The sequence below is a fragment of the Aedes albopictus genome, chromosome 2 (genome assembly GCF_035046485.1).
Source record: "Aedes albopictus strain Foshan chromosome 2, AalbF5, whole genome shotgun sequence".
In the NCBI taxonomy this organism is placed as follows: Eukaryota; Metazoa; Arthropoda; class Insecta; order Diptera; family Culicidae; genus Aedes; species Aedes albopictus.
In genome coordinates, this window is record NC_085137.1 from 347,063,109 (window position 1) to 347,085,597 (window position 22,489).

General features: G+C 38.4%; 2 protein-coding genes across 2 annotated transcripts in view; one reads left to right on the plus strand and one right to left on the minus strand.

Annotated features, from left to right (window-relative positions):
• LOC134287221 (cell adhesion molecule Dscam2-like) overlaps window positions 1-22,489 on the minus strand; it is a 452,041-nt gene that overhangs the window by 119,635 nt on the left and 309,917 nt on the right. The window lies entirely within an intron of this gene.
• On the plus strand, window positions 5,563-10,285 carry LOC109430899 (lipase member H-like). Its single transcript, XM_029866145.2, has 3 exons — window positions 5,563-5,780; window positions 5,840-5,920; window positions 9,101-10,285. The coding sequence occupies exons 1-3, from the start codon at window positions 5,563-5,565 to the stop codon at window positions 9,861-9,863; spliced, it is 1,062 nt and encodes a 353-aa protein (XP_029722005.1). The 3' UTR covers window positions 9,864-10,285.

Consider the following 22,489-nt stretch of genomic DNA (forward strand, 5'->3'; position numbering starts at 1 on the left):
TGCGGAGTCCAAAGTAGGCACGATTTCCTGCCACAATACGCCTCTGAATTTCTCTGCTGGTGTCGTTGTCGTCGGTCACCAGTGAGCCCAAGTACACGAATTCTTCAACCGCCTCGATTTCATCACCGTCGATATGAATTCGGGGTGGCGGGCGCGGTGATTCCTCCCTGGAGCCCTTTGCCATCATGTACTTTGTCTTCGACACATTAATGACTAGTCCGATTCGCCTGGCTTCTAGATGGGACACACGATACCTTCCATCCATTCCTCCGGTAATACTTCCTCCTCCAAAATCTTGGTAATGACCCAGTGTAGTGCTCTCACCAGTGCTTCTCCACCGTATTTTAGAAGCTCGCTTGGTAGTTGATCTGCTCTAGCGGCTTTGTTGTTTTTCAACCGGCCAACCTCCTCCTCAATCTCTTAAAGGTCAGGGGCCGGAAGTCTTTCGTCCTGTGCACATACTCCTAGATCTGTTACCACGCCACCTGCGATACTTGCAACGTCGCCATTGAGGTGCTCATCATAATGCTGCCGCCACCTCTCGACCACCTCACGCTCGCTCGTGAGAATATTCCCGTGATTATCTCGGCACATGTCGGCTTGTGGCACAAAGCCTCTGCGCGAGCGGTTCAGCTTCTCGTAGAACTTTCGTGTGTCCTTAGCGCGGTACAGCTCTTCCATCGCTTCGCGATCTCGTTCTTCCTGCTGGCGCTTCTTCATCCGGAAGACTGAGTTCTGCCTGTTCCGCGCCTGTTTGTAACGTGCCTCATTCGCTCTCATACGGTGTTGCAGCATTCTCGCCCATGCTGTATTCTTCTCGTTTTTCAACTGTTCACATTCGCCGTCGTACCAGTCGTTTCTGTGATTCGGAGTCGCGAAGCCTAGTGCTGTAGCCGAGGTACTACCTATGGCGGATCGGATGTCCCTCCAGCCATCTTCAAGTGTAGCTGCGCCAAGCTGCTCTTCCGTTGGTAGGGCCACTGCTAACTGCTGCGCGTAGTCTTGAGCCTTTTCTACGTTACGAAGTTGCTCGATGTTGAGCCGCGGCGTTCGACTTCGACGCGTGGTGATAACTGTCGAAAGTTTTGAGCGCATGCATACAGCTACTAAGTAGTGATCCGAATCTATATTCGCACTGCGGTATGTGCGGACGTTGGTTATATCCGAGAAGAATTTACCGTCGATTAGAACGTGGTCGATTTGGTTTTCTGTTTGATGGTCGGGTGATCTCCAGGTGGCTTTGTGGATATCTTTGCGGGGGAAGAAGGTGCTTCGGACTACCATACCACGGGAGGCTGCAAAGTTTACGCATCGCTGGCCGTTATCATTCGATACGGCGTGCAGGCTGTTTCGCCCGATTACCGGTCTGTACATTTCCTCCCTTCCTACCTGCGCGTTCATGTCGCCGACAACGATTTTCACGTCACGCGGCGAGCAACCATCGTATGTTTGCTCTAACTGCGCGTAGAACGCTTCTTTCTCGTCATCGGGTCTCCCTTCGTGTGGGCAGTGGACGTTGATGATGCTGTAGTTGAAGAAACGGCCCTTAACTCTCAACATGCACATTCTTGCGTTGACCGGCTGCCACCCGATCACACGTTGTCGCATCTTGCCCAACACTATAAATCCTGTTCCCAGTTCATTGGTGGTGCCACAGCTTTGGTAGAAGGTAGCCGCTCGATGCCCGCTTTTCCACACTTTCTGTCCAGTCCAACAAAGTTCCTGCAACGCCACGATGTCGAAGTTGCGGGGATGTAGTTCGTCGTAGATTATCCTGTCACATCCTGCGAAACCTAGTGACTTGCAATTCCATGTTCCAAGTTTCCAATCGTAGTCCTTATTTCGTCGCGTGGGTCTTTGCCGATTGTATCGAGTCGTATTTTCTCCTATGTTATTCGCAATGGGGATTTTTACGGGTGGTTTATTGGGCCTACGCCAACACTCCTGTCTCGCCGGAGGGCCATCGTGCCAGTTCTGTTTAACGTCCCAACCAACACTGGGACGACCACGCTGATGGGGCTACCACCTTGGATCTAGCTGGGCGTGGTGCAGCGTTTCTTACTCAGCCGCTGGATGCCAGAACAGACGCTGTTTGAGCCGCAACTCCTTGGTGAACAGACACTCGGATCGTACCTCCTCAATCTAACTAAAGTCAGAAGGACAACAGTGCCCAGGCTGCACTACCAGCTAACCATTTTTTAAAAAGTTTCTGAAAGATTTCGCCTGTCTCGATCATTTTGTCCATCCCCTATACACATAGATATCTATAGTAAATCATGATGTCATCTGTCAGTCATTTTTTTTACTATTTTTGAGTAGTTACCCTTCCTTCCACTCAATATAGATGCATTGTATTTAAACGGATCAGAATACAACGAGAGTATAAAAGTTGTGCTAATATAGAGCTTGAATAAAAAAATATCAGATGTTGAGGACCCACATTGAAGAATTCTTTTGGAACTACACCATAGACTTCCAACTGTTTCTTAGAATCATGTTTATTTTATTGAAACTTGACTGTTGATAACAAATATTTATGAAGATTTGAATTGTAAGCCACCATGGGCTGTAACGGGTTAATGCGGTTTACATTTATGCAAATTTGCTGCACTGTAAATTATTTTAGAAAAAATATTTGTTATTTCTCATAAAAAGATTTCGGAGTCATTTCAGGAAGTTTCAGATGATGTTCGATGGGTTTCCGAGACAATACAAAGGCGTTATATAGGCGTTTTTGGGGAGTTTCGGAGGGTCTTAGGTGCGTTACATGGAGTCCGAAGGGTTTTAGGGGGATCTCAGAGGCATTTCAAGAAGCTTCAGAGGATTTTCTGTGGGTTTTAGATACGTTGCAGAGGCGTTATATAGACGTTTTTAGAGGTTTCAGAGGATTACTGGGGGTTCCATAAGGTTACGCACCTGGGACCCTTAACCCTCCGGAACCCCCACTGAAACCCCCTAGAATAAGCTGAAACCCCCCTGAAACCTGTTGAGCTCCGTAGAACACTCGAAAACCCACCTAAAAATGCCCTGGAACGCCCAAAAACGCCTAGAGCCTGCTTATCCTAACGTCCTCTCAGAATTATCTTAAATCCTTGATTATTGATTTTCATTTACGCGAATTTTTGAATTACCGCAGTTTTCATTTTCGCGATTTTAATTCAAGCGGTACGTAAGCATGTAAAACTTGACTGTATGCCCAGTTCCAAAAAAAATGATCATATGTTATGTGATAACTGATAATTTCCAAGCGATTGGCCCTTTTAAGGACAAGGTATTTGGAGTACAAAGCTAAAATTTTCTTGAGCACCGTTTTTTTTAGAACCGTTCAACGGATATAACTGAAAATTCATCGTGCTGATTGTTCAGTGTTTGTCAACATTGTGATGTATTTTTATCCAAATCCGTTGAACGGTTTAAAAAAATCGTGCTCGAGAAATGTTTAGCTATGCACTCCAAATACCTTGTCCTTAAATGCCGTCTACAAAGTGCTATCGTAGATCATCTTTCGGCGTCTGTCACCTACAACTTCAACGAATGAGTTCGTGAGAAGTCATCAATCTGACATCATCGTCGGTCGACAATAAACCAGATCTTCACTGTACGAAAATCCTCCAGCCAGAACTGCCATGAATGTCAGGCTCCAAAGCATCATCTGTTCATCAACTACAAGGTGGCATTTATATGACAGTATTTTCCTCACAGAGCTATACAAAACCATGGACAAATCCGGCTTTCCCGAAAAGCTGACCAGACTGATCAAAGCAACAATGTATAACTGCGTAAGGGTTTCAGGATATTTTTTTTTTTTTGAAACCTCTGTATCATCTGTTTCATAAATCTGTGTCCCATATAACAAACGTTTTAAGTATCTCTGCATCCCCCAAATGAAATAGCAAATTTAGCTCAAAAATCTGAATTTCAAACAAAACACAAGCTGTACGGATGCTGTAAAATAAGAAAAAATCTGGCAGCCCTGGTTTCGGGTAACTACTGGGATATTATCACCAGAACAGAAGGTGCATCATCAGTGAAAGTTCAGCCTACTGCGGGCTCCAGAAGAATCTGCGGTCAAAAATAATTCACCTCCGCATCAAAAGTACCATACACAAAGCACAGGTGCTAAAAGATCGGCGGACACGAGACAAGAAACGTGCTCGAGGAGACCCCACAATCAATTGGAGTTTTCGGGCATCGTGTGCTAAGGACGATCTTCGACGGTGTACAGAAGAACGGTGTGTGGCGGAGAAGGATGAACCACGAGCTACTTGCACTCAACGGCGTACCCAGCATCCAAAAGGTGGCCAAATCCGGAAGGATAGGGTGAGTATTTTATCGGTGAAAACTATTCTATCGGTGAACATTTTTCCATACGTTTTGTATGGGAGATAAATTGGCCGAAAATGAGAACTTCATGCAAATTTGTATGAAAAACAGCAAAAATGTGAAAAAATCCAAATTTCCCCGATGAAATATTTTTAACTTTCTGCATATGATAATATAGCTTGCATTCTGACATTCTGTGGAAAGAAACCCGATGTACATTCGATTTTTATGATCTGCTAGTTCAGACATAGCGTGAGCCGTGTGACGTAGAGAGCATGAAGGGCGCACCAAGAGGAGTGTGATCTGTCAAACCCTGGGCATGACCGAGAATAGAGAGGAGCGGAGCAACACCCCCCCCCCCTTACGTAACGTAGACTTTCACGTTTACGGGAAGACTCTATTTACCTGTTGTTGTTCATTATCCATTATTCCTAATTGTGATGTAGTGCAAACAAATGTATGTTTGTAATCTACTCGACTCTGTGAACGGTAAAAAAGTGTCAGTGTAATGGAAGAATGTAATTCCAGCCAAAAGACAACAAAAATCACGAAAAGGAAGGAAAATGAGAGGCATACGTTGTTATTTCAAGTCAAAAAGTGCCTCAACTTGTTAATTAAATCAACTCTTCAAAATATTTCACTAAAATGCTACGAAGTTTGGATTGGATGAAATTAATTGTCATAAGATTGCTCAACAACATTCTTATTCTAAAACTGAAAATGGGACGTTACAACATACAATATGTCCAATACATGTTTCCTCTGTGTGAATTGAGTAAACAATCACCAGTGTAGCATTTATTACAGTACGCAAAAATATATGTTGATAGAAAACATCCCCAGATCCTCGCCTTCTTCCTGCTTCTAACAATTCACTCCCAATGAAACACAGCTCGTTTGTCGACTTTCTATGAGAAGCAAGAGTTATTAACTACAAAATAAATATTTCTTCATCCGCACACGTAGCGTTGATGATATTCCTTATTATGATCAGTTGAGAAAGTTTGTATTAAAAAAAAATCGCCGATAACATTTCAACTCGAACCCAGTCCCCTTAGCATGCTCTTGACGCAGAGTTATGCTTCCTAAGATACATCGGCTTCTTTGCTTTGCTTCTTTTTTGATTGCTCAACACATTTGATAAAAATAGCACGTGTTGGCAATTTTTAAAAACCTATAAAAGCGCTAATCTCCCCGGAAGACATTGGATACCTTGAGAATCTTACAGGTAGGCTTGATATGTATCATAAAACTATACTAGCAGTCCTATCCGTGATCGCCACACTTACCGGAGTCAAGTGTGGGTTAGTAGATATTTTTAACATATCATCGGACTACAATCTTGCCTCAGCGTTGGATATCGCATTTGCGCTGACAAGGAACGATATAGGACTGGTGCTGTCAGGTGAAATAACCACCCCAATCGAAGAGGATGTTACTTTTTGGTGTGGAAATAGGTACGTTGAATTTGCAATTACTTTTCGGTGGAAATGCCTCAAAAATTTTCCAATCGTAGAGAATCTCCAGGGCTGTCTCAAACGTTCCTCGATGATCCAGAAGTGCAGCAGAAGATCGATTTCACGAAACCGATTCACTAGTCGACAAAATTGAAACTTTTTTCACGCACTTTGACCATTTGTTCCATTTCTAATGGAATTTGGCCCGCTGAATCCGAATCTGACCTCAAAATTCTTGTAACACGTACAGTTTTTGAGAAAAATAGGGTTTCATTCACAAAGTTTGATATTTTCAAAGAAAAATCAATATTGTCTTTAAAATTTTAAATTTTTCATCTGCTCATTATAACCAATATTCATATTCAATAGATTTTGATCCACTGAATCAGAATCTGACCTAATAATTTTAGTAATACGTAAATTTTTTGAGAAAAATTGGGTTTTATTCACAAATTCTATATTTTTATAGAAAAAAGACTATTGTATTTATAGTTTTATTTTTTTTATCTGCCTATCTTTACCAATATTTATATTCAATAGATTTTCATATTCTGATTTGCAATCTGACCTAAGAATTTCTGTAACACAAAATTTCATATTTTCATAGAAAATAAACTACTGTCTTTACAATTTTAATTTTTTTTTTGCCTGCTCATCTCAACCAATATTTGTATTTAATAGATTTTCATATACTGATTCGGAATCTGACCAATGAATTTCTGTAGCACGTTTTTTTGTTAGAAAAATAGGGTTTTATTCACAAATTTCAGATTTTCATATAAAATAAAATGTTGTTTTTATATTTTTCAATTTTCCATCTGCTCATCATAACCAATATTTTTATTCAATAGATTTTGATCCACTGAGTCAGAATCTGATCTAATAATTTTAGTAACACGTATTTTTTTTGAGAAAAAAATGGGTTTTATTCACAAATTCCATATTTTCATAGAAAATAGGCTATTGTATATATAATTTTATTATTTTATCTGACAATGTTTACCAATATTTATATTAAATAAATTTTTATATTCTGATTTGCAATCTGATCTAAAAATTTCTGTAACACGTAAATTTTTTGGGAAAAATAGAATTTTAAACACAAAATTTCATATTTTCATAGAAAATAAACTACTGTCTTTATAATTTTATTTTTTTCATAGAAAATAAACTAATGTCTTCATAATGTTATTTTTTTTATCTGCTCATCTCAACCAACATTTGTATTTAATAGATTTTCATATACTGATTCGGAATCTAACCTAAGAATTTCTGTAACACGTAAATTTTTTGAGAATAATAGGGTTTTATATACAAATTTCATATTTTCATATAAAATAAAATATTGTTTTTATAATTTTCAATTTTCCGCCTGCTCATCATAACCAATTTTTTTATTCAATAGATTTCGATCTACTGATTCAGAATCTGGCCTAAGAATTTCTGTAACAGGTAAAATTTTAGTAGGGTTTATTCAAAAAAATTGTATTTAATAGATTTTCATATTCTGATTCGAAATCTGACCTAAGAATTTCTGTAACACGTACAGTTTTGAAGAAAAACAGGGTTTTATTCACGAAATATCATATTTTTAGAGGAAATAAAATATTGTGTTTAAAATTTTATCTCCTCATCCTAATCAATATTTAATAGATTCTGATCCAATGATTCGGAAACTGACCTAAGCATTTCTGTAACCCGTGAATTTTTTGAGAAAAAATAAAACCCCATTGTCACAAAATTCCATATTTTCATAGAAAATAAAATATTACCTTGGTTTTTTATATTTATTTAAGGTCCTCGCATCAAAACATATATTTATATGTGAAAAATTTCAATCTGCTTATTCAAAATCTAACCCCAGAACTTATGTACCATGTACAGTTTTTGAGAAAAACATAACTTTTCATATATTCGTGTAAAATACATTTTTACTGATTTTTTTTAAATTAGCATATGCTCATTGAACTGCATAATTATATTTTATAGGCTGGCCGTTTATTACGTAAGGGAAATCACACGATTTTTCGACGTCCCCTCCCTCTCTCGTTAGTTTATGTTTTGTATGCGAACCCACACTTTTTATTTGTATGCGCGAAAGATTTCTCAAACCCCCCTCCGTCCATTAACCATTACGTCATTAATGGGTAGCTATTTACTAGATCGCAATAGATTGTATTTTATTGATCCCCTTATTCCTTATTCTTACCTTAGAATTACGTAGAGACGAACCAGCCAAGGGCTGAAAGTCTCTTTAATAAAGACAAATCAATCAATCAATTAGAATTGCTGTAACACAGTTTTTTAAGTAGGATTTAATTAACAAAATTTCATATTCTCATAAAAATAATTTTAATAGAATTGTAGCGCAGGTCAATTAGGTTGTTACCCAGAAATAAGTAGATTATTTTTTTTTTGTACATGCTATTGAATTAATCGAATTATATTTGCAACTTTGAAGTTGCCCAGTTTGGCGACTACCGAGACTGTGTTTTCCTTTTACTTACGCCAAGAATTATTTTTCTCAAAAATTGTACGTGTTACACAAATTCTTGGGTCAGATTTCGAATCAGTATATTTAAGCCATTAAACATAAATATTTGTTAAGATGCGCAGATAAAAAATATAAAATTATAAAGACAATAGTTTTTCCATAAAAATATAAAATTTTGTGAATAAAATATTTTTTTCAAAAATTTGACGTGTTACAGAAATTCTTAGGTCAGATTACGAATAAGTGAAATAGAATCTTTTAAATATAAAATATGAATTAAGATGAGTAGATAAAAACTTTAAAGTTATAAAGACAATATTATATTTTTTTTTGAAAATATGATATTTTGTGAATAAAACCCCATTTTTCTCAAAAAAACTGCACGTGTTACAGAGATTTTTAGGTTAGTTACCAAATCGGTGGATGAAAATCTAATAAATATAAATATTGGCTGAAATGAGGAGATGAAAAAATTAAAAATGTAAAGACAGTAGTTTATTTTCTTTGAAAATATGAAATTTTGTAAATAAAACCCCATTTTTCTCAAAAAAATTACGTTTTACGGAAATGCTTAGGTCAGATTCTGAATCAGTGGATCAAAATCTATTGAATTTAAATATTGGTTATGATGAGCAGATAAACAAATTATAAATATTAACACAATAGTTTGTTTTCTATGAAAATATGAAATTTTGTGAATAAAACCCTATTTTTTCTCGAAAACTGTACGTGTTACAGCAATTCCGAAGTCAGATTCGGAATCAGCGGGCCAAAATCCTTCGGAAATGGATCAAGTGGTCAAAGTGCGTGATCCACTGTCGACCAGTGTTATGTTGGTGACGCACGGCTGGCTGGACAACCACGAGCTCAGCTGGATCCAACAAACAGCGCAGGATGCCCTACAGTTCATCGATACGAATGTGTGCATTGTGGGGTGGGGTCGCCTTGCAAAATACAACTACTTCCAAGCGGCCAAGGAAAACACCCGCCTGGTGTCTGACTATCTGACTCGCTTCGTTGATTTCCTGAACCAGGAAGGAATGTCACTGGATGTGATCACGTTGGCGGGCCACAGCCTGGGAGCGCAGATTTGCGGTCAAGTGGGCAGCAATCTGAACGGGCAAATTGCAGAAATTTATGGAATAGATCCGGCGGGACCACTTTTCACCTTTCCGCTGGATGTGGGTAAGGGAAATCGACTTGATAAAAGCGATGCCAAATACGTGCAGATGATTCTAACTTCTCGGTACATGTTGGGTGTGGGAGCGGGCGATGGGCACGAAAATTTCATCCCCAACGGCGGCACGTCTCCTCAGCCAAATTGCGTGTTTCCTGTGACAAGCGATGCCGAAATGGCTGATCAGATAGTTTGTAGTCATTTACATGCTACGTCGTTGTTCCGTTTGTCGCTGGATCCTTCAAATGCGTTCATAGGAGTGCAGTGCATCAACTGGGTAGCGTATTTGTTAAAGTCATGCTTGTTAAACCCAAGAGATTTGTTGGGAGTCTACAACCAGAAGCTTGGTGGTGATTTTTATTTGCAAACATCAGCCGACGCTCCATATGTTAAAAACTCTAAGAAGTATTAAACTTCATCGTAAAGGATGTTGTAAAGTAAAGATAATTCATAATACAGTACAACACGCCGGTTGAGTTTTCGACATCGTCGACAGACGAAAATTCCGAATGACATCGACAAGTCTTTTATTATCAAGTGCAGAGTCAACTCAAAGCGCGACATTCATTATCCGAAATTTCTATCCAAAACTTGCATAACGAGTGCAGTGCACATCCTCTCTAGAAAAAAAAAAGCGCAAAAGCGTCATCGTTGACAATGCAATGGCTTTTATCAGCGGCACATTCATTGTGTCAACTTTGCGAGTCGGATTCTTTTTTTTTCCATTTCGAGTCCACGTGTTCCCATCTGAAGTGCACAATATTCGTACACTGCACTTCAAGGAAGACAATGGTGTTCTTCAACGTCTGCCGAAAGCTGCCAGATGTTGTGAAATGAGTGGAGTTTCTTTTCATAGGTTCATCATTTGAGGGAACAAAGGTCTGGAAAACTCGATGTTTAACGAAAAATATGCATCAAGTGAACTTGGGAACCATCTTGTAAAAAAAGGCAAAGGAATTCTTTTACATACTTAATAGTTATTATTTGAATGTAGCAAAATCAAGTTTATTTTTTAGCATGGTTGGAAAAAATCCCTCATGAGTTCATACAGAATCTCAACCAGATACTCCATTGAATATTTTTCAAAGTTATCCACTTTAAATGGGAACATTGTCATATTTTGAAAAGCATTAATTTGATCCATATAGGGTAGCAACTCACTTGGGCAGTGGTCGGTATTTCTGACCGTGTTCCAAAAATTGTGGCAAATGATTTGAAATTTGCTTATAGAAGAAAAGTGCCCAAAATTGGAGCCCTGCCGAGGTGATTCCACTTCCCTAGCCTATGTGGTAAACGCACGGGTATTCAGCATGACCATGATTAATGCTGAGCATTACAAAACTGCTTCGACTCTATGTAGCAGTTTTGTAGCGAATTCGAGAGGGTATTTTTGTCAGTTGTATTTCAAGACTATTCGCATTTTCAGTAAGACATACAACGCTATTTTAACGCAACGGTTGAGTCAGCACAAAATCAGAATCGTGTTAAAAAATCGTGTAGCTTCGAGAAATTCGCAAAGTAAAGCAAAGCAAAGATAACCGTACATATCGTAGTTGCTACTCCGTGATTGACCAGAACAATCGAAGTTGCACAGAGAACCATTGAATGGTGTTTGGCACAATACGAGAGTTCAATATTTGAAAGTCAATAACGGCGCCGGCCACGTCCTTACGGTCATCGGGAGAGGAAAGGAATGTTAGTTCGACAGCCGTTATTACTAGAAACCGTGGAATCCACAGCATCCCACAGTTGTCTCGGGAAGGAGTATTTGTTAGTAGGGTAAGGTAAGGTGTGAATCTGGGAGTCACCTATGGTAGGTAATATGATTCACACCACTGGAAAAAACGCGTCGTGATAAGCGTAGGGAAAGCAAGATTCCGATTTTACCGATCAATCGCAAGATAAAAAACACGATTTATTTTCACAATACTCACTCCCATAGCAATGCACCCGCGACGCGACAGAGTCCTTTTAAACTATCAGTGCAATCGTCTCACTTTACCCGCACAGAACAACGCGGTTATGACAAATAAACTTTCGAAACTAACCCTACATACTTGTAGGTCGCTTGTTTTTTTTCACGCAAATCACCTAACTTGGCCGCCTGAAAGTTGTCTCAAGATGCTCAAGTCTTCCGTACACTAATATAAAATACCAAAACGATCTTGATACTGAGTCACACTTGCGATTACTGTAGTTAAATTATGTTTGTACTACGAGAAATGATTTTTTGAAAAAAAAACAGGTGTTTTTGCGTCGATTTCAAACTATTGGGGAGATATGAGCACCCTATTTTCAATTAAGCATTCATATCACTTAAAGCAAAACTTAACAAACTTGATATGCGGCGCTGTGAGTTGTATACATTCAAATTTGAGCATTTCATGCTTAGATTGCTATTCACGTACTATGTGTTCGAACGAAAGTAGTCTAGTGTGGTGCTTGTGATCAGGCGTTGAGGTAATTTGGCCAATTCTGTATTATTTTTCTAAATTAGTGTGCGCTGAAATAACTTTCTTCTAACATTATACTTGAAATATTCGAACGATAATTGTGATGGAGCCCGCTGCACTCTACGTCGAACTCAGCATCAGGGTTCCTGATTTCCACTTTTCATCTTCTTCCACATTCGAAGACAGTCAGCAGCGAACGGTTGTCGCTTTAGTTCGTGTGTATGCTTGTCAGCGACGACAGCAAACTCCGGCGAACGGTGGGAAGCCACACTTGGAAATTACTCATTCGTCCACATTCGCATCGCAAGAGAATGCGATTCGTGAGTGATGCGATTGATATTGTGCATACGAATTTTTGATGTTTTCGAATTATTTTCTTTGCTAATCTAGCATTTCAGCAACAATACAGTAAAAATGTATGCATTACATGCAAAAATTCTCTTCTACTTATAATAATAGCTGCTTCGATCGCTCACCAGCATTCTTCACCATTCGCCATTCATTCATTCGCTTGCGATCCAAACTGCGACGAATGGCAACGAATATTCATGTCAAGCAGCTGGCTCATCGCTTCCCACTGGTGATGGGGTTGCGTCTTTGATGACGACGATCCGTTTGCTGCATCTTTCTCGATTCGCTTCAGCAAAGAGGAGTGAATATGAATGGAGTGAGGCGAATATACCGATCCTTGCTCAGCATCCTGAAGATAGACAAAGCCGGAAGGGTACGGTGGGCAACACATGATACCTACAAGAAAACCGGACAAATTTCAGTTGTTGCAAGATGGTGCAGAGTGCAGTGGGTAAGATGAGTGGACTAGGTAAAACGTAAATTAAGAGTGACCAACAGCGAAGATCGGTAACTACAAACATAATGTTGTTGATTATATATTATTATGAATATGATGTGCAGTGAATTAATGCAAGCAAGATTGTTGCAGTGCATTGTCATGCATTACATACTTCTTAGTCTCAAATTCCTCCTTGCATTTGAATCTACAAGCATAATTGAAATTGACAGAACCATTTCAATGGAAATGCATATCAAACGTAAAACAATTCCTATGTCTGCGAAAAGTTCTGCAGAGTCAGCTTCCATTTTGACTCTGGTAGCGCTGCTGCCTTTATCTGAAACCATTATTGGTAATGTTTTTGTGTTTTCAATTTTCCACCGTCTGGTGTGTACACAAAAAGCATAGCGCATTCCCTTGCTTATAGGTAGGTACGTGTGCTGCAAATATTAGTTTTTTTACCGCAATCCGAAAAAATGTATACAAATTATGTCGGTTGGAAACGTGTTGACTGTCTGGTTCCGCGAATCAAACTTTCTATTGAGCGTCGCGTCAGACATGCCAGACGAGAGATACTCGAAACCGAACTGCGAAAAAAGTTCATGAACCGTAACGTGGGAATGTAAAAACTCAACAATTTGGAATGGGGCATTGCAAATGCTAACAGAACTGCAGACCTTGATTGATAAAAAATGCTGAATTGAAAAAGAACGATTCAACCAACATGTTAATAATTGGTGAATAGTGCACGATTACTATAGCTGCACTTCGTGCATTTTTGAGATTATTTTTGCACACTACACAATGGCCTTTTGCTTCAAGTGCAAAACTTAGAATCCCCTTTCATTAACAATTTCCATGAATAGTGCCACATGTTTGGTACGGAATTAGAGGTATAGTTGTAGAGATCTTTCTATTATTGCTATGCTCAAAATTAGATGTAAAATAGAACATCATGTTTTTCCTTAAACCCAACAACGTTGGACGAAAGCTTATGCAATGGTTTGAATTCATAACTTTTACTGTAAAACAATCAAATTCATGAAAAGTTTCTTACTTGGTCTCATCAATGGCTGACCAAAGCTACAACCCATATTTTGATAATCTCAAGCATCATCGAATCGTCTTCTCACCTAGAAATCAAAATACCGGCAGGCGACACCGGCACGCTCGCATGAACAACCAATCGGGCTCGGGCTCCCATTCTACAGGAGCAGAACAAGTCGACCGGAAAACTCCATACGGTACGATGGAAAATTGTGACAGTCAAGTGTAGCGTGTACCCAAGTTGTATAGGAACGGAAGGGACTGGGGAAAGGATTGTTGGCTGAAGAGTATGATGATAGTAGTAGCGTATACATCTCGCTCGGATGGATGACGGTTTTTACATTCGCGACTATGTATAGATATACCTACCTACTCTGTAAGACGGCATCGTCAGACGGTGCTGCTGGTGAAAATGAAGCTATGTTTGTTCCCGTCCACCTTCCACTTGCAGCACTATTTAAGGTATGGTGAAGCTAAAGCTCGCTCTGAAGCAATTGCGTTTAAAACCAAAACTTTTTTTTAAATTAGACTTGGTGATTTAATGGCTACCCTTGCTTCTTCGCGTGCAATAGTTATAAGTTCAATGCATAGTCCGTCCCTTCATTCCTGTTCAACTTACTCTCTGCCCTCCAGACATTTAATTCATGTGTAAATGTTTTTGGCCATCGCGATGCGTTGCTGGAATCAGAGTTCAATTGAAAAGGCCTTAGGGAAGCTAAATGAATTTCTGAAAAAATGGATAATCGATTTCCTGTAGAATCCTGTAGAATCCCTGGAGATATTCTTGAAAGGGGATTAAAGAGCAGGATTATACGAAACATTACAGGAGAAACTACATATTGAAGAAATTCCTAGAGAAACTACATGGGAAACCCTTGATAAAATTCCTAGAAGAAGTTGTTAAAAAAAACTCCAGAAAACTTCTTGGAAAAATGTTTTAATGAAATTCCTGGCAAACTTGAATTGAATAATTGAACGGTTTGATGATTCCCTGAAGTAATTTCGGAAGGTACATATGAATAAACTACTGTTAAGATTCCTAGAAAATTCTAACGGGGAATTTGTAAAAAAAATCTATAGAAACTCTTCGCAAATGTTTCTGGAGAAATTTCTGAATGATGTCCTAATAGAATCCCCATAAAAAATCTAGAGCTATCCTTAAAGATAATCCTGAAGGATTTTCTTAGGAAATATATGCAGAAACTCCTGTATGTATCTTTGTGTATGAAATTCCAGCTAAATTCACTAAAAAAAAAAACAAGAATCTCTAGCACGATTCCTACAGGATAAATCTACGAAGAAGAAATGCCTGGAGATATTCCTGCCGGAATTTCTGATTTTTTGAAGGAATCACTGGGAGATTTTTAGAAGGAATCATAAAGCATTCATTGTGAAAGCTTCTGAAGAAATCCATAGCAAACTTCTAAAATATTTTTTGGGGAAATTTCTGTAGCAGTTTTTAAGAGTAAATCAAAAGTAATGAATATCTCTAAATATGGAAAAAATCTACTTCGTCATATGAGCTAATTCCCGTCATATCAGACCGAAAATAGAAAAATAAATAACATATATGTATGCCAACCTACCTTTGACATTGGCTCATCAGATGGAAGCAAAAAGAGGTAGACTATCAATAACCAGCCCCTATAGCACTGTAAATCGAATATTAATTAGCTAAATTTCACTCCGCTTACGAGTGGAAACTTTTTCTCGAATTGCACACGACGAAGGCAATCGTACCAAAGCAGCAGCTAGCCGAATTGTTCTTCATCATCGTTCAATTTTCACTTCACCAGATTTACTTGTTGAACCAAACTTCAATTCACACCCCACAAAAGCTCTGTGGCTCTTCAAAGTTGGATTTCACTGCTGCAAAAAGGAACAAAAGCTTTTCAAGCAATCAAATGGATCACTTTTTTCCGTCGGTAAAATATAAATAACAAGGTGTCTTCGCCTAGGGAGGATGCGTAGATTTCGTGCATACAAAACATCGTATTTCAGAACTATAGAAAAAAGATTTCATCGTTGCACTGTGATGGGGTATTATGATCTGGAGGGAAAAGTTTGGTCATTATTCTATAGCTACTACATCCATCTCAATTTTAAATTATTCTGCCCAATCTTACTTTGAAGACATGATTGAATTGTATTGCAAAGAATTTACCGACTTTCAAATAAACACCTACGGCCAAATCATAATTTTTGACCTTCATATGTACCATAATGTCACGTTGAAGATGTGCCGGGAATTGAATTTCGATTGTGCCTGACGGAAACAGAATTCGATGGACAATTATTGAATTTTATCATTTTGAGGAAATTGAAGTTAAACATGTTTTTTACATGAAATGGATGTTAATTTTTAAATTAGTAATTGATACGAGGCATTCGGCGAAGGGCAAGAATAAACTCGACCATTATTGGTTGGTGCTTAGCTAGACGGAAATAAGCGCTAAAGTAATTTCTAAATCCATGGGACTTTAGGGAGGAATCCTTGGATAAATTTAAGAAGGAATCTCTATAGTAATTTGTAAAGGAACCTTTGGCGATGTTTCTGTAGGAACCACTGGAAGAATGTCGGAAGGAGACTTTGTACGATTATTAATAAATCCCTGGAAGATTTTTGGAAGGGAACCTTGGAGGGATTCTGAAGGAATTCCTGGAATAGTTCCAAAAGAAATCCCTGGAATTATTCTACAGGAAACTTTGGAGACTTTCCTTTAACCCTCTTATCAGTCTTCAAGGTGCAGCCCCGCGCGGATGTGTAGCCGTGCTCACACTCTCCAATGAACATTAGCTTCGAGTTCATGCATGCACACGTCGGGATGAACATGCACTCGAGCTCAAGCTCAATGCTCATGTTTTGCACCGCGCTCGCAGCGGCGCTCACAGCCGCGCTGAAAACATCGGTGTTTGCAGCTTCGCACTCGTTTCGGTTTTGCACTGCGGTCAAGCTGGGTAAGCTGAGAAATGTTCTAACGGTTCAATGCCACATTTACAGTTGCTGTCGTCACAGTTGTTGATGGCGTGATTCACCGGTGATGATAAGTTCTTTTTTTTTCTGGTCCACTTCGATTAAGTATGGGTTGTTTTTATATATTTTTGCAATTTCTCATCATAATAGGCTGTTTTACCTGACGCAAGTCTGACAGGAAAAGGCCTACATTCCCGCACCAAATAAACAGTGCTGTAATGGTTGATTACAGCACTGTTTTCAGTTTTGATCAACTTCTTGATGCTTTCTGGACGCAGTTTTGAAAAATAGTGACAACTACACAGTATTAGATTTACTTAAATAAGGCTATGAACATCAGTGTGCAGTTTGATGGAAAAGTTATGTTAAAAACTAACCTCAAGCGGTAATTTATGAAATTGCAAAAAACGTTGTACGCAACTCGGTACAGAACTCGATTTTTGCAGCACTCGTCGTAATTATGCAACTCGGCAAGCCTCGTTGGATAAATGTACGACTCGTGCTGTAAAAATCTTCATTCTGCACCTTGTTGCGTAAACTACTATTAATAAACACATTGCTGGTCGCCATGACGTATTTTAGGCCACCGAAGGGCGGCTGGGTTAAAATATTGTAAGTTCTTCAGTTGGGTCAAAAAACAGCTTCCGAATTAAATTTTTATATTAAGCAACATTTGTAGTGCTGAAGGTAGCTGTCGATAGTACGTACTAGAGTTGTTTTAGGAAAATTAGAATTTGTCGCATCAACTCGGGAATATTTCGTTTTTTTTTTGAATTTTTATTTACGTGTATTTTAACTATTCTACACTTACGGAAGATTTCGGTCCTTCTTAGCGTTCCAAAATAACCGTGGGGAAGGGGCGTTCATAAAGCACGTAAACTTCTAGATAAGAGGGGAGGGACAGGGGACTAGCCAAAGTATACGCTTAATTAAAAAAAATTCAAGTGTTTGTGTGATCAAAAGTCGACGGGGGGAGGAGGGGTTTTTGAAATCACCAACATGCAAAACATGAGTGCAAATTTTTATGTCTTCACGGTCCGCATGATGATTTGTATGAGTTACCGTTGGGGAAAATGTTGGTAAAAATGAAGAAAAGTCAAATTTTAACCACAAGATGAAACATGAACTATGTTGATCTCTCCAAATACGTATCCTCTGGCGTCACTCGCTAGCAGAGCAACTTGAAAAAAAATCTTTGGAACGAAGAAGCAATTTTTTTTGGGACTACATTAACTTACAGAAATGATTTCATCCCAGTGTCACATGTCTTACTTAAATTTTTTTTAAAAAAAGACACAACTTTGGCAACCAGTTTCACTGCAATTACCATGAGCAGAGCAGTCTTAGCAGTAATCATATCACTCCGTCATGAGGTGACCTTTTTTCAAGAATTAGCAAAGAGCACTAGGATGTAACATTTTATTACAGATCTGTTTCTCTAGGCGGCTATCTCGCGCGTATGAATACGGCCGCATGCGGGTAAAAGCATTGTGGATTTACTGTCTACTGGCTATTCCACCGGTCACTTCAGTAGGGCCTCCAATGTAGCCGTTTAATAAAAAGAAGGACTTAAAAATGAGCTTTAACATTTTTTGTTAATGCGCGATTATTTGTTGACACCAGCTATTCAATAACGTTATTTTTCGAAAATTAAGTTGATTTTAATATGAAAACGGCTTGTTTGGAACGGTTGCTTAAGGCGAAACTGGTTCCAATTTTTTTGACATTTTTGGTTTTTTATTTTTAATGAAATAACAAAGCAATATTTTCAAAATCGGTTTCCGTACACATGTACAGTAAGGATCAAGGTATCTCCTGAAATATTTTCGTCGTGGAGAATGTTTTTCGTTGCTGCAAAAACAATTTTTAAACAAAATTTCACAAAAAAAGGTTGATCCATACTCTGCATGTCCAGAGGTGGGCACATTTGCCGTTAACCGTTAACGCATTTTAGATGAACATTTGCCTCTATTTCCATAAAGGCCACTTCAAAGTTCTCTATCAATGTTCTCCAATCTGCTAGTTAGGTATACCTTTCTATTGAAATGAAAAAAGTTCAATTTGAACTTTAAGTTTTTGAGTTATTGTAATTTAACGGTTTACGAATAGTTGTTGTTAACCGTTAACCGTTAAATTGCGTTCACCTCTCAATAACTCGAAAGCCCTCAAATCAAACTTTTTCCACCTCAATAGAAAGGTACACCTTACTTTCTTACCAAATTGAGGAACATTGATAGTAAACTTTTAAAGAGGCAAATGTTCGTCCAAAATGCGTTAACGGTCAACGATAAGTGTGCCCACCTCTGTACATGTGTACGAAACCCGATTTTGAAAAAATATTGCTTCGTTATGTAATAAAAAATAAAAAAAATTGAGACATTGGAAGCATGTCTGTTTCGCCTTAAGTACATGTTTATTTTGATTAGCATATTAACCACTTGAAATGAGACCAACAAGCAACGTTTGACTTCAAACGATATTGTTAAAAAAGTGTTGGATAGGGTTAGGCGTAGAAATGTGTTACTTTGTTAAATTATTTGGCCGTTTTCAAGTAACGCGAAATTTGTGCGTTACGTAATGTATATATGACGCCAAAAGATATTAACTGAACTAATTTTAATTATAAAAAGGCAATGCAAACTAGAACACTTCTTTTTCTCTTTCTCAAAATTTATTGGGTAAAATCGGATAAAAAAGCCAGCAAAACCGGGAGTAGACTAAATCGGGGATTTACGAAATCTGGTCACCACTGTATGACACTGCGATCGAAGATCTTATCTATTTGGTAATCGGCGGCAGCGTGAAAACCATGCGGCTAACGGGCTGTCCATAAACCACGTGGTCATTTTTTTGGGACTTTTCACCCCCCCCCCCCCCGCGTGGTCATTAGTCCATACAAAATTTTTTATTCGTCCATACAAAATGGTCATCGGCCGAACCCCCCCCCCCTCCCTCATGACCACGTGGTTTATGGACAGCCCCTAAAGAGCACCAGCAACAAACCCAGGAATCAACTGCGGCATATCAAATTTAGTCACTAAAAAAAATAGTAAACATTGTTCTCGATCACTTGAGAAACCGCACACCGGTGTCACGCAGGCAACGGCAACCCACCTAGCTTTGCCACCGCGCACCGCCTGCCGAAGAACGACAAACACAAGCTGGCTAGTAGGCTCGCACACACAGCTTAAACACTAGGCTTGAGCCTGAGTTTTGCGCTTGAGCTCGAGCCTGAGCTCGAGCGCGCCGTGTTCATTTGTTCCTTGCCTGCTCGATGCTCTCGACAAACACGAACATGAGAGAGAATGCGCGCTCGGGATGAACGCGCACTTGCAAAATTGAGCTCAGGCTCAACGCGGCTCGTGTTTTTGGGAAGACTGCCTCTTATGCTCAACGCCGCTTTTAGACGGGGTATAATTTTGAGTATTGTTTTCATTCGCAATCTAAATATTTATATTTTTGGCTAATATTTAGGACTGTTTTGTATATCACAAAGCGTATTTACATTTTTAAAAATCATTGCAAAATTTATGTTTTGTCACTTTAAATATTATCGTTTCTTTTATATTGAATCGAAACAATTGACACATTTTAAATTTTTCCTAAACCATTCTATCATAGTAAAAGAGTTAAGGGAAATGAAAACACTCTCTTGAAACAAATATTTCAAAAATAATCATTAAATCTCAAAACGTTTTCGTCTTAAAAAATTGATATCCCAAATACTCCAAATACTCTATCGATAACGATAATCGAACGATGAATCAACGCGAAGATCAACGTACGTTTCTGAAAAAAAAATCCCTTCAGGAAGCACTATGGAAGCCCTGAATGATTTTCTTAAAGAATCCCTGGAAGAATATCTGAAGGAGTCGCTGGGGTAATTTCTGAAGACCTCCACAGTTGGTTGTTAAACTGAATTATTCGAGAAATTTCTAGAGGAATCTTTTGAAGAACTTTTGAATAATAGCTGAAGAATTTCTGTAGAAATTCATGAAGATGTTTTTGAAGTAATCACTGCCGTAATTCTGCAAAGTGACGTAAGCGCCATTTCAAATATCGACGTTTTTTGGTATATATTTGGTGAAATGTTTATACTGTGGTATGTATTCTTGCTAAAAAAGGATGCAAGATTTTGTCGTAATCTATGTAGCATCTATGAAAGAAAAGTTGAAGAATGACCCTGAGTTTGATGCATAATAACAAAAAATGTGCCAAAATTTTCAATATCGTTTACGTCACTTTTCAGAATTACGGCAGATCAATATAAATTTTCTAAACTATTTTTAAGAAAACTCTTGATCATAGAAACTGTTAAATGCCAATCTGATGAAAATGAATTTCTCGGAGTGTATTTTTTTTTTTTTTTTTTTTTTTTTTTTTGAAAGGTTCCTAGCGGCACGCCGACGGACGTACAAACCTCTCCCATCACTGTGCGCACAAGCGTCTCGCATTTGCGCGGACAACGACAGTTCACTAGGCCTTTGGATAGGATAGAGAACGTAATCCTTCAGAAGCAGTGCACCAGCCGTGCACGGAACATGTCGTCCAGTAAGACACTGTTGCGTACTGACTCAGAAGGTTACGGTAGAAGGTGTGAAAGTTTCGGTTTTGTCATATGGTCGATTTTGTATTTGTTTTTTGTCATGTCAAGGTTTAAAGAATGTTATTATTCATATTTATGCTGTGCCCTATAATTCAGTTATCTTTGGTGTGCCTATGATCTGTTAGATAGTCGATGTGATTGTTATGTCCATTTTGATCCATCCGTTGATCCTCATTTTAGTATTGTTTTTATTATCTTTGAAAGCTGTCTTTCATCCACATCCCTAGCACTATCAGCATCGGTCCAAATAAGTCCATATTAAAGAAAACCTTTTATACATTCAGTTGAAAAATGTAAAAATATCTAATTTGTCATAAATAGTTAACGTTAGTCAAAGTCGAAGTAGTCATTCTGTCAATTTCGTCTTGATTACACGTTAGCTTCGAATCTATAAGCAAGCACTGTTAAATGCTGCACTTCCCACTATTAGTTTTTTAGTTATTTTAAATTGATATTGAAAATTATAGAGAAAATTGAATCACGAAAGCACATCAAATGTTGAGAACTATGTATTAGCAAATTGAATACGCGAGATACTACTAATTATTTCATATTTGAATTAAATTTGTATTTGTACAGTGTGTTTGTTAAAATTAACCGAATAGTGGGAAGCCCAGGAAACAGTTCAAAGTCTGCTGACTCAAAAAATATTCCGAGACTCGTCACAAAACACAAAAATTTGCATTATGATTCACAACGACTCTCGAAACCTTCCCAGACTCAATCGGCCGGAACTGTTTTCTGGGTATAGAAACTACTAGGCCCCAGCAGGTCCCTCCTGTTTATCGAGCATTTCTGATAAATCAGCCATACTCCATCTGTAGCAGCCGGTTCGCAATGAACCGTTGGAGGCGCATTAAAGTGTTAAAGGTGATATTTTCATTACAAGAATTACAATTAACATCCTTCACTTTAATACCGTCAAACCCTGTGATCTTGGCCAGGGAATTTCTCGGAGTGTATTAAAATTTAAACCTAGCTTCAGCTGCACATAACGGTATATTGTCTCTCGACCCTGGAAAGAGAAAGCCACTTTGGCCTTCAATCCATAAACCCATTATATTATTCCTTATGTACTACTTGTATATGCAATAGAATATAACCCTCGTTTATAATAGATTTACGTACTAACACCAATTCATGCTGCCCTATAAATATGATACCCCAT